This window comes from Apodemus sylvaticus, chromosome 10 (assembly GCF_947179515.1).
Source record: "Apodemus sylvaticus chromosome 10, mApoSyl1.1, whole genome shotgun sequence".
In the NCBI taxonomy this organism is placed as follows: Eukaryota; Metazoa; Chordata; class Mammalia; order Rodentia; family Muridae; genus Apodemus; species Apodemus sylvaticus.
Genome location: NC_067481.1, coordinates 67,154,760 through 67,167,607, shown reverse-complemented (window position 1 = coordinate 67,167,607; position 12,848 = coordinate 67,154,760). Strand labels below are relative to the sequence as shown.

Below are 12,848 nucleotides of genomic sequence, written 5' to 3'. Positions count from 1 at the left end.
GCAAGCCCTGCTGGGAGCCAAGCAGCCCCTGGGGGAGGGGCAGGGCGGAGCCTGCAGGAAGGCAGGGAGCCAGGGAGCTCGCTGAGCTCAGAGTACCAGTTCTCCAGACTGAGGGAAGGAAGAGCTATGGAGACAGAGACAAGGACGAGAGGTGGGAGACAACCTCAGGAACCCCTCTCACGCCGATGATCTGTGCGAGGTGCATCTTGGGTAGTCCAAGTGGACTCCCTAGTCAAGAGCAGGTTTAGCCCGAAAGGAATTCCCATTCTGAGTCAACCAGGAATCCACAGAGAGAATCCAGCCAGGCCCTCTGTGACTTCAGGACAGCCTGGTCTCTGGGGACAACACCTTGGCTGCCTCAAACCTTCCAGCAGAGCAAGGTCACCCCGGTTCCTCCAGGCCGATGCCTGATGTGGCCAGGGATAAAGGAGCTGAAGGTCCTGGCAAAGAAAAGAGGGCTTTGGACTTCATTTGTCCGTTGCACAGTGGAAAGACTCTAAGCCCGCAAAGCTGGGGACAGCTTTAGCTAGTGCACATGTCGCAGGAGACGGTCAAAACGCAAGTTGTCTCCACCAGCTTGGCACCGCCTCTCAGGCAGAGGGTGGCCTGGCATCCAGTAGGTATATCTGCCTGGCGAAGCATGCTTACCCATCAGTCCTGGCAAGGGGAGAGTAGCTGTGATGGGAGCCTGGCGGCTGATCAATATCTCCTGCTTTTAAAATAAAGTTCTTGGCTTGGCCTTGACATTAATCTAGCATCCAAAGCCCATTACCTTGAGACCAGTGTTCTGTCCATTGACCAGCCCGGGTTTTCATCTTCCCCGCCGTCAGAATAGGACCGTGTTGCCCAGACAGCACCTCTGCCAACTGCATTCTGGGCCAGCTCCCACCCTGGGTAATAGCACACAGGACATCCTGCATCCATCCTGGCAGGAGGTAGAGAGACCCAAGAAGACCCTTTGTGAGCCCCGAATGGATTAGGGGGTGAAGCCCAGCCCCCAGTGTGCGCCCCCTCAGCAACAGTGCCACACAGAACTGGAGTCAGCCCGTGCTAGTCTCTCAACCCACAGGAGACAGAAGGTGTAAATGTGGTCGACGGTGTCCCGGAAGCAGCTGGGACCCTCCATGCCCAAAGCCACAGTGGCCTCGATTCTGGACTGTAGTGTCTGCCCAGGACCACACCCACCGCGTTCCATGAGCAGAACCAACATTGTGAAACTGAATGGTATGAAGACATCCCGTCTAGTCATACCCCGACGAGAGTCTGTGCCTTCCCTTCCCTCACACCCCACAGGGCACCAGACCCCGACATCCATGATGCAGCGTCTGTGCCTGCCCCCTGTGCACTCTTGTTCTCGTCCCCTTGCAGTTTTGTTCCATGCCGTTCTGAGTTCAGGACTTGCGAAGCCCACGCAGGCTGCCTGCCGGCATCTGAGGGCATGAGGACATTAGGAGAGAGGCATCACCTTCGTACTCCCTTCTCCCCCTACAGGTGTGGATGTGTGGAGGCCGCATGGAGGACATACCCTGCTCCAGAGTGGGCCACATCTACAGGAAGTATGTGCCCTACAAGGTCCCTGCCGGAGTCAGCCTGGCCCGGGTAAGGTGGTGGCTTTCCAGGGATCTGGGGGCAGCCTGGGGCAGCCTGGGACCCCCCCTCCCCAGGCTGAGTGGTTGATAGATGATTTCCAAGTGAATCCCAACCAAAGGGGACTTCTTCCATAAAGCCCTGCTTGGCCACTTGGAGGCTGTGTGACTGCGTCCCCTGAGGCTGGGTTTGGAGCTTTGGTGAAAGGAAGCCAATCTTTTCCAATACTTTCCGTATTCTCCAGCACCGCAAAAAGACAAACGGAAGTGCTTGGCAGAGTGAACTGGTCATTTCACAGGAGGGTTACTTGTGGTGGAGCTAATGGAGGTACAAAGCTAGCCCAGGGATAATTTAAAGAAACATGTCAGGCAGGCATGGTGGAAGTAAATAAATAAATGGCTATCTTCTTGACCCTCCCCAAAAACATGTAAAACTGTGATTGACCTGAAAACCATATCAGGGGTTGAAATTGATTGCTGACTACAAGGGGTGATCATTAGCAAAAGATTTAGGGGTATGGAGGTTCTTTTACTGGGGAAATAAGTTTTACTAGAAAATAAATAAAAGGAACATCAAACTAAGTGAAGGGGGTGCCTCTGACAAGTGCCTGTGTCTTGACAAGGACTCGGTGCTGTTTGGGGTGCTAGAGAAGCCAGAGTGCAGCCACACACACCACAAAATAACCTTGGGGGACCCTCTGGTTTGAGTTCCCAGCGATCCCCATCCTCTAGAGAGCCATTTATTTTCCCAGCTTCAAATACTGCTAAGCCGGAAAACGGCCGAGAGGCAGGGCAGCAGAGCCCTCTAGTGGTGAACGTCTGTAATGACAGCCTCCAGGCCCCCTGCTCTGTGGACATCCCCTTAACAGGGGAGCTGGGTTCCAGATAAGACTGACTGGGAGGTGGAAATCTTCCCATTCCTTCCCTGAGGAGTGCCAGGCAGGAAAACAGACGCAGTCTTTTCATAACATAGAGACTGCTACTCTTGGAGGCTACCAGGAGCGTGGGGATAGTGACCCCTGAACAGGACCCGACTCCCCAGCTGCATCCTTTTCCAAACCAGAGGTGACTATCAGGGTGTTAGAGGACTGCAGTGCCACCACATAAGCCTGCCTTCCAGCTAGGCCACCCTGCAGAGTAGGGACACGCTACCTGCGTTCTATCCTCTGCTTCCTGGATGGAAATGAAATGCATTAAATGACTCAGACTCCAGCTCAGACCTGCTCAAGTCTGACAAGTGCCTGTGTCTGTTGCCTGAGCACTGTGATATCCACACAGATGTTGGTGGCTGTGTCCCGGGTAACAACTGAGGCTGGACAGCGTGCCTCCATGTCTCACCTGAATCCTGCTCAGGTATTCAGCATCTTCAGCCATCTGTCCTCAGTCAGACCCTGCGTTTAACGTGAACCAGTCCCGTGGTACATCCCACCTCTTCCCTGTAAGGTCAGCTGTCGCCTCTACGGCTGTACAGGAGGTGCTTGTGTCCACTGTGACTGCGGCTCACCACCGTCCTTCAGTTCCGGGTTGCATGCAATGTGTTTGCTCTCCCCAGCATTCCAGAATCTGAGACAAAGGGAGTGGAGAGTTCAAAGCCAGCCCAGGTTTCCCAATCAAGATCTTTGTCTCCAAAGACTAAAAATAAGTCAGCTCACTGTTTTGCCAACGAAGTTCGCAGGCTTCTAGGACACTTGCCTCCTAAATGACATGGAGGGTCCCAAGAGAGCCAGCATGTCCCTTTCAGTGACACATCTGTCCCTAGAATAAACAGTGGCTCTTACTACACAGACCTGTCACTGTAACAGAAAGGCAATCCTGCAGCAGGTGGCAAAGGGGCTGGGCCGTGACAGGCAGACCAGCGAAGGAGGAGATTCCCTGTGTTCTAGACTGTTCCTGATGTATAGGGTCCTGTGGGCTTCCACATCCACCAGGCCTAACATTTGCTGCACAGGCACCCAGAGAAGCGAACTCTCTTTCCAGTGGGGTTGGCTTCTCCGGGATCTATCACAGGGTTCCTTCCCGTGCATGGTCTCCCTGCCTCCCATGTCACCATGCCTCCCTATGCCCCAGAGAAGGACACTTTCTGCTTGGCCCAAGAGCTAAGAACAGTTTTCACAATTTTAAGCAATTGGAGGGGAATCTGTGGCACTTGAAAAATCAAATGGTGGTTGACATCATAAAGTTTATTGGCGCCTGGCCCCGCGCCCTCATTTACATAGGCCCTGTCTGTTTTACAGCCCTGTGCCTTGAGACCATCTGGTCTCCAGAACTCAGATCCCCACCAGAAAACACTAAAACATTTGTCCAGCCCCCGCCCCGAAGTCCGCTGCTAAAGCAGACCTTTACAGACAGGTGTGAATGATTACACTTCAAAGGAAAACTCAGATTAACCTCAAGATAGAAGTCAAGCCCACCCAATTACATGGGCGTCCTGAGGGAGGGGGAAAGCAGGCCTTTGAAAGAAGCCAGCTTTGAAGGCAGAGGTTTCCAAGCAGGAGCTCCTGCTGGGCCCTGTAGACCTGTGCTCTTACCTCTGAGTGGAGTCTGCGCAAGCTCTTAACCCTCCTGTCTCCACCTCATTCTGCTGCCACCCCGAGGCTACACCCAGTTGCCACTGGCTGATGTTTTATAGTTGGCTGTCCTAAGGCTTCATAGTAAAAATTTCAAACCTCTAAGGTGTGTTAGAAAGCCCACCTCCTGGTGGGATTGGACCTTCTGAGTGCAAATTATTCTTGTCATGGAATTTGGTCGGAACTGTTATTTAAAATGACAGAAACTGGGCTGGAGAGAAGGCTCAGCGGTTAAGAGCACTGACTGCTCTTCCAGAGGTCCTGAGTTCAATTCCCAGCAACCACATGGTGGCTCACGACCATCTGTAATGGGATCTGATGCCATCTTCTGGTGTGTCTGAAGACAGGTACAGTGTCCTCATATATATATAATAAATAATAATTCTTTAAAAAAAAAAGACAGATACCCAACTCAAATTGGCTTTTAAGAGCAGGAGAGGTGGCTTAAGGCGTTCATTATACAGGTATAAGGATCTGAGTTTGGATCCCAGCACCCACATAAAAAGCCAGACCACCGACACCTGTAACCACAGCCCATCCGGGACTGGGGTTTGCTGCCTACTATCCTAGCTCCAGGCTCAGAGAAAGAACCTGTCTTTAAAAAAAAATAAGCTGCAGGGGTTGACGAGATGGCTCCGGGCTAGCCTGGGCTCCTCAGCAAGCTTGACCCTTGCGACCATCTTTCATTCCAGAACCTGAAGCGAGTGGCAGAGGTATGGATGGATGAATATGCAGAGTACATCTACCAGCGCAGACCGGAGTACCGCCACCTCTCAGCTGGAGATGTCGTGGCCCAGAAAAAGCTCCGAGGCTCCCTCAACTGCAAGAGCTTCAAGTGGTTTATGACCAAAATTGCCTGGGACCTGCCCAAGTTCTACCCGCCTGTGGAACCCCCGGCTGCGGCATGGGGGGAGGTGAGTGCGGGGGGGGGGAGTGGCTGGACCCACACGGTGGGAACGTGCCCAGGAACGCCTAGATGTCACAGTCCTTTCTTCCCTTTCTCTCTTGGACCCTGCCCTGGTGGCATTGATCTTTTTTTGTATCGTTGATTTTTGTGCCATTGTGCTATTGAATGTTCTGAGGAGAACTAAGCTGGGTCAGCATCCGTTTTGCCTTTTGACTGTGAGACACTGCTGGATTCGGGTTGGTTTCTAATGTCCTTTGGCTTGGGATGCCAGGGATGGGAACCCAGGACCTTTCACGCGCTAAGCCATGCTCTTGGGGGTGCCAGGCACACAGCCTGTGGTGCCCATCGCCAGTGCAGACTAACAGTACTCACATAGTCAGGTTCAGACAACTGCGTGAATGTCCTCATCTCTACCTCACCCTCCTGCCGGATCCAGGACTTCTCACCGGAACCCCAGAAGCCTGCTGTTGCTACCTTGCCTTGTAGTGACGCCTCTGTGTGTCACTCCTAAGCAAATGTGCAGCCCAGAGCTCCAACCCAACCCCCAGCCTTCATGGCTGATGTATGGGCCAGGCCCACTCTTGTTCTTTGGAGTGGGTTGGGAAGAACTCCCACTTCCTCGCGCCATTCTCTTACCCTAAAGGATAATTCTACATGGGTGGCAAAGATCTTGCATTCCTTTGAATCGCTTCCCAGATACTGTCCCTGGACACCTGTCCCCTTCAGGCCCTTGGAATTAGGGTCAAAATGGATCGGGGATCTGTTGGATGGAGTGCTCTCAGCGTGAGGCCAGAGAAGGACCTTGGCCTCTAGGCTTCTCCTTTCTCCTGGAGGACCCCCCACCCCAGCAGCCTGGGGGGCGAGCTCCTCACAGGCAGGTCAAAGTTCAGCCATCTTGGATTTCTACCTTGGTCTCCCCGCATCCAGCAGGGCCCAGTGGATGCCTTGAGGTGTCTTAGTGGGTGATCCCTTTTCTTCCCCCAGATTCGCAATGTGGGCACGGGACTGTGCACAGACACGAAGCACAGCACGCTAGGCTCCCCGCTGAGGCTCGAGACCTGCATTCGTGGCCGTGGGGAGGCTGCCTGGAACAGCATGCAGGTAAGGCCACTTAAAGGGACTCTCGAGTCCCAGGTCAGTCGTCAACCAGATCTGTCTCGGAACCTCCCCAGCACCGGGGAAGGGGGAAGGAGACTCATGCACGTAACAGGTCCACTGTCTCCATGTGTCTGCTCTGGTTTCTGTTTCTATAACTCAGTGCTGAGTACTGAGTACGTTATAAGGAATAAAAGTTTATACTTGAAGTTCGCATGGTTCTGCAGTTACAAGAGTGTGACACCTGCCTCTGGCCAGGTCTGTCAAGGATCGGGATCGTTCTGCAGGGAATGACTCACAGAGGGCACTGCCTCAGAGGGCAGCATGTGCTGCCGGACCCGTGTCTGTCTTACTCTGCTTATAAAATCCTAGGGCTGGCCAGTGAGACGACCCAGCCAGTAAAGGTACTTGTTGCCTTGCAAGGCTAAAAATGGTGAGTTCAACCTCCCAGTACTCAGGCAGGGTAGCAGGTGAGAACCAAATCCCCAAAGTTGCCCCTGAGGAACACATTCATGCTGTGGTACACACAAAACATACACACACACACACACACAGAATACTTTTTTTAAAGACTTATTTATTATATGTAAGTACACTGTAGCTTTCTTTAGACACTCCAGAAGAGGGCATCAGATCTTGTTACAGATGGTTGTGAGCCACCACGTGGTTGCTGGGATTTGAACTCAGGACCTTTGAAAGAACAGTCAGTAGCCGGGCAGTGGTGGCACACGCCTGTAATCCCAGCACTTGGGAGGCAGAGGCAGAGGCAGAGGCAGGCAGATTTCTGAGTTCGAGGCCAGCCTGGTCTACAGAGTGAGTTCCAGGACAGCCAGGGCTACACAGAGAAACCCTGTCTCGAAAAAACGAAAGAAAGAAAGAAAGAAAGAAAGAAAGAAAGAAAGAAAGAAAGAAAGAAAGAAAGAAAGAAAGAAAGAAAGAAAGAAAGAAAGAAAGAAAGAAAGAAAGAAAGAAAGAAAGAAAGAAAGAAAAGAAAAGAAAGAGCAGTCAGTGCTCTTAACCGCTGAGCCATCTCTCCAGCCCCAGAATACTTTTAAAAAATAAATAAATAATAAAAATGTTTTTTCATCAGGGTCTTGCTATGTAGCCCTGGCTGTCACGGAACTTGCTAGTACACCAAGCTGGCCTTGAATTTACACAGATCCTCTTACCTTTGCCTCCTAAATTCTAGAATTAAAGGTGTGTACCACACCCAGCCTATACAAATACTTTTAAAACAAACAAAAAAAAACCTGGAAAAACAGGCTGGGGATGCAGCCCAACTAGAGTGATCACCTAATGTGCAAAGCCCTGGATTTTTTGTTTTGTTTTGTTTTGTTTTTTGTTTTTGTTTTTCAAGACAGGGTTTCTCTGTACAGCCCTGGCTGTCCTGGAACTCACAGTGTAGACCAAGCTGTCCTCAAACTCAGAAATCTGCCTGCCTCTGTGCTGGGATCAAAGGCGTGCGCCACCACTGCCCACCAAAGCCCCGGATTTAATCTTCAACCCCACGTAACTAGTCATGGCGGCACACACGCCTGTGATTAATCCCAGCGCTCTGAGGCTGAGGCAGGAGGTGGGAGGTCAAGGCCAGCCTGTGCTACGTGAGACAGCCTGTGCTACGTGAGACCTGGTCTCAGTGAGTAAGCAGCAGCGGCTGCTCTCTGTTTTGGTGTGTTGGCATCAATTCCTTTGAGGGGGTGCTTCTTCGTTTGTGAGGTCCTTCCACGCTGATTTCCACAAGGGCTGCGCTAACTTGTGTCCCTCCCCAAGGCAACAGAGCCCCTCGGCCTGCGTCCCCGCCAGCTCTCCACTGCCGTCCGATTCCTTGATCATACAAATCACAGGCACACACACCTGCTAAAGCATGTGTGGTGTTCACTGCCTGGGGTTCTACCCGAACACGGGGAGCCTTGAACATCACACACTGCAAGCCCTGCGGATGGAAACCAGTCTAACAGTAGATGCCACCTCAAGTAGTAATAATAATAATAATAATATATAATATAATCATCATCATCATTATTATTATTTGTGTGCAAGGCAGGGACACGGTCAGTGTTTGCTGCCCCTCTAGCAATGTCCCTGTGTTCGCAGGTCTTTACCTTCACCTGGCGGGAGGACATCCGGCCAGGAGACCCTCAGCACACCAAGAAGCTCTGCTTCGACGCTGTCTCCCACACCAGCCCAGTCACCCTCTACGACTGCCACAGCATGAAAGGCAACCAGCTGTGGAAATACCGCAAGGTGGGCGTGGTGGGGTGGGAATTGCCCCCCCCCCAGCAGCACCTCCTTGCTAGGTTGTTGGTCTTAAGGGTTGCAGTGCCTCCCGCTTCTCCCTGCTCAGCCTTAATCTGGCCCTGAGGGGGGGGAAGGGAAAAGGGGGAAAGGAGGAAGAATGCTCTCAGCCATTCCAGAGAGCAGGGACACGGTGGCACTCTGGTTGGAAGCAGGCCGTGCTGAAGGTCCCGTTTAGAAGCAGCAGTCACCATGAGGCGACAGGAAACGCTGGGCCCTGCTTCCTTGTCACTCTCAGGGCTGCTCTGTTTCCCCTGCTGACAGCCTTCCCGTTCTGTAGGACAAGACTCTATACCACCCTGTGAGCGGCAGCTGCATGGACTGTAGCGAGAGTGACCACAGGATCTTCATGAACGCCTGCAACCCCTCCTCCCTCACCCAGCAGTGGCTCTTCGAACATACCAACTCTACGGTCTTAGAGACATTCAACAGAAACTGAGGCCTCAGGCCTTGACAAGCCCCTCAGGTGGCCGTGGAGCTCATTAACTTCCTCCTGTGGGAGAAGAAGCATCTGTGGACGCCGAGGTGCTGGGCCAAATGGCTTGGGACAGAGGGTTCTGGAAGTACTTGGCTGGTGGGGCCACGGGGAGAACGGCCCGTACAAACCGCTCTCCAAGATGGCAGAGCCTGCTTCCGTCCTAGCAGAGCTCACCAGCCTGTTTGCACATTCCCTAAGTGTTAGGAATTACCTGGGCAGCCATGAGCCAGAAAATCAGTCCTGTGAGGTTGCTCAGCCCTCGGGCTACTTCCAGACAGGACAGTGCCCTAGCAAGAAAGGTGGCATCGGCCTTGGGGCAGCTTTTAAGCCTGTGTGCTAGCTGCTGGCAAGGAAGCCTGCCCAGTCTGCCCAGGCTGGGAGCAAAGTACCAGTACTGGCCAGCTTCTGTGTTGGTCCAGGTCAGTGAGAGTCCACTGGGACCTCAGAGTGCCCCATAGCTAGCGCCGGCCAGCAACAAGGCAAGGGGCCCCTTCCTCTGCAGACAGGATGTCTCCCCTGGCTCTCTGGGTATTTCAGATGCCAGTTCTACTTCCAGGGGTATCTGGGCACCAGGTGGTCAGGGCTAGCTCAGCTGGCTAAGTAGACCTCCAGACCGAACAGCTCTCAGCTGACGCTTCCAAAGCCCTTTCCCTGTGCTTTCCTCGGCAGTGCCCTGCCTTGGAGGGGAACCGGTGCTGTGAGGTGCTCACCCCTAGAGTCCCCTGGGGGTGACTTCCCCCAGATAATGACTGTTGTGGTTCTAACCTCTCAGAACCACTGTGGTTCTGTCGCAAGCAAAGATGAGCCGTGGCAGGTGTGGGCATAGAACACAAGCGGCCAGGTGTCAGGCAACCCCTCACCAAGCAGAGGCAGTGGGGCACTGGAAGCTTTGGTACAAGCCAGTGCCTGACCGTGACAGCCACAGCCTTGGGAGGAGTGAGGACATCACCTTCTAATCCCATGTCTCAAACAAGAACTCACCCTCCAAGAACTGGGTCACTCCATCTTGTCACTTGCCAGTGAAGTGACTGAGACATGGTCCTGGGGCCGGAGCTCTGCCTTAGCGATGCTGGGATCAGGGTCATCAAGTCCCCAGCTTGGCCAGGTGGCTGGTGCAGAGCCACCTCCTTGCAGCCCCTGTGCTGTCACAGCCCACTTGTGGATTTCTAGAGCACTCTACCTGACAAGTAGCCGGCCGGGAAGGAGTCAGAAAGGGGAGTGGGTGGGTGTCTAGAATCCCGCGGGGATGCGTGTTGCAGCCAAGGGGAGTTGAGTCCTCAGAGAGCAATGCGGCCTCGTTTCAATAAAAACCGTGCCTTTTACAAAGAGAAAATGCAACCGAGCAGCCGATTCCCTTAAACTTGAACCACTTCCTAGTGCCTTGCGAGACAGACAGGGGCGGCTGGAGGACGGGTGCTTACGCAGGTCCTGTGAGCCCAGTGAGTGTCTTCATGTCTGACTTCAAGCAGAAAGTGCTGGGCTTGGAGCAGAACCTGAGACCCAGAGGTCCCTATGGCAGGGCCGACTGCCGGTCTGTGCTGTCCTCCCTGAGACAGGACAGCTCTAGTAGCCTGTAAGTTCTAGAGACCTGACAACCCCAGAAGTGCTCGGCCTGTCCCTCATTATCTGGCCAGCTGAGCAGCCGGATTTCCAGGTGATGCCAAGCCGGTGGTTAAGGCAGAGGCTGCCACACGCCATCCCTAGCCTCACGTGCTCACCCGCCCGATTCATTCCATTCTCACCTGGTTTGTCCCCTCTCTCCAGTGGTCACTTCCTCTGAACTCACCTCAGCATTTGTGACTGCTGAACTCTGACCTTAGAGCATAAGACTTGAGGATGTGTGTCACAGGAAGGACCAGGCTGGCTTGGTGGCTGGCTGCAGATACTTGATTCCCACCTTGTTTTGGCTTCAGGTGTGGAAATCCTTGTCCCGAAGAGTCAGGTTTCTACCCTGCACGGGCAGAAGGGCTTGTGCACATGCCACAGCCCAAGCAACAGGCCAGTCGGCTGGCCTCTTTTCCTCCAAAGCTTTATTCAGAGGCTAAGACTGCAAAACAAGATGTGGTTAGAAAAGCAGCCTCCCCTACATCCCGTCCTGAAGATTTCCAGAAACGTTTTAGAATGCAGTGTCCTTGCTGTGAGGCCTTTGTGTGGCAAGCTGTCTTACCCAGTCCTGCCAACTAGAGCTTCTGGCTCTGAAAGCAGCCAGCAGTGATAGACCTTCTGTTGCAACAGTGGGCTGCTCTGATGGGCAGCCTGGTGGACTTCCAAAGTCAGCCTCACCACTTCCCTTCAGTCCTTGCTGTTCCACTCCTCCCTGTGTGCAGCCAAGAAGTGCAGATCCCTCGCTTCGGCAGTCCCTACTTCTCACAGATGAGGCCGTCTGCATCCGGTGCTTAGGGCGGTGCGTTGTCTAAAGACAGGCATTGTGAAAGGGACAGCAAGCACAGTTCCACCCTGAATTCATCAACACTTGCTGCTGATGCTTTCTACTGCAAATCCTAGTCCTATTTTGGTTCAAGGTTTTGATGCTGAGCCAGGTCCCTGCTGCCACCACTGTGCGCGCGCGGTAGCTAAATCCCACGCTTCCAGCTCTTAGGCATTACACTCTGCTCTGACAGGAAGTCCAGGGGCTGCAAGCAGGGAAGCTGGGCACCGAGACAGGGTTCTGTGGGGAAGCCCAAGACCACCCATCTCTCCTGGAAGAGTGAACTTTGTAAAGGATGACTTACCATGTTCAGTGGTGACTGTGCTTGTTCAATAAACCTCCGGTCTTTCTCTAAAGCGGTGTCTGGCATGTCCCTTGTCACCGGCCTTTCTGTCGATGGCTTCAGAAGACTGAGTGCCTGCCCAGCGTCCAGATGCCCTGCAGGGTACTGACCCAAGTCGAGGTGCTGCCATTTCTGGAGGGGAAGGCGGGCCAGAGCACGGATGATTGTAGTTACAAAGGGCTGAGAAGGATAGCTAAGCCAAGCTGTCTTTTAGAAACTGGGGTGAAACCATCAGGAAACACGCCTCAGAGCTGAAAGACCAAGCCAAGAAGAAGGCAGAGGGCAGCCCCTGCAAAGGCCACGAGATAGAGAGGGGTTCCATGTGGAGGAGGAGCACAGGGGCTGAACTCCACACTCAGCCTTCTAGATCAGACCAGAAGGGAGGGAGTTTCACAAAGCAAACAAACTGAGCTCACCCGTTAGCCACAAGTAGCCTGCTTACCCAAGAGTCTCTGGGCTGTTTAGCATCTGTAGAACCGTGACTAAAATGTCCTCAGTGAGATCTTGTGCAACTCCTACCCTCCTTAGGCCTCAGTTCACAGTGAAAGAGCAATGCTTGAAGGTGGGAGGAACCCTGAGCAGAAACTGTTCTGGTGTTGTCGCTCAACAACCACCAGAGGGCGCTATGGACCATAGCTTGGAGAAGGACAAGTACCAGGAATAAGGACTCAGGCCCTAAAAGCAGGTGGAAGAGATAGATTATTGACAACATTTTTTTTTTAGGATTTATTTACTTATTATATATATAAGTACGGTGTAGCTGTCTTCAGGCACACCAGAAGAGGGCATCAGATCTCATTACGGATAGTTGTGAGCCACCTTGTGGTTGCTGGGATTTGAACTCAGGACCTGTGGAAGAACAGTCAGTGCTCTTAACCGTGGAGCCGTCTCTCCAGCCCCCATTGACCGTATTCTTAAAGGTACACACTCAGAGTTGGAGAGATGGCCCCGCGGTTAAGAGCACTTGTTGCTCTTCCAGAAGACTCGGGTTTGGTTCCCAGCACCCACATAGTGGTTCACAACCATCCTTGACTCCAGTTACAAGGGATCAGATACTGACGACGTGTTACCTCCTCGGGAACCAAGCATGCATGGTGCCCATGCATACATACAGGCAAGAGCATTTCCTAGAATAAAATAAATCCTATT

General features: G+C 52.9%; 1 protein-coding gene across 2 annotated transcripts in view; it reads left to right on the top strand.

Moving 5' to 3' along the window:
* The window catches only part of Galnt10 (polypeptide N-acetylgalactosaminyltransferase 10), a 144,954-nt gene extending 133,242 nt beyond the window's left edge, over window positions 1-11,712 (top strand). For both annotated transcript variants that reach the window (XM_052197963.1, XM_052197964.1), the window contains 5 exons: window positions 1,492-1,599; window positions 4,846-5,067; window positions 6,045-6,161; window positions 8,250-8,399; window positions 8,731-11,712. In XM_052197963.1, coding sequence (XP_052053923.1) covers window positions 1,492-1,599; window positions 4,846-5,067; window positions 6,045-6,161; window positions 8,250-8,399; window positions 8,731-8,889 — 756 coding nt within the window. In that variant the 3' untranslated portion in view covers window positions 8,890-11,712. The remainder of the gene's footprint in view (window positions 1-1,491; window positions 1,600-4,845; window positions 5,068-6,044; window positions 6,162-8,249; window positions 8,400-8,730) is intronic.
* Window positions 11,713-12,848: the final 1,136 nt, after the last annotated feature.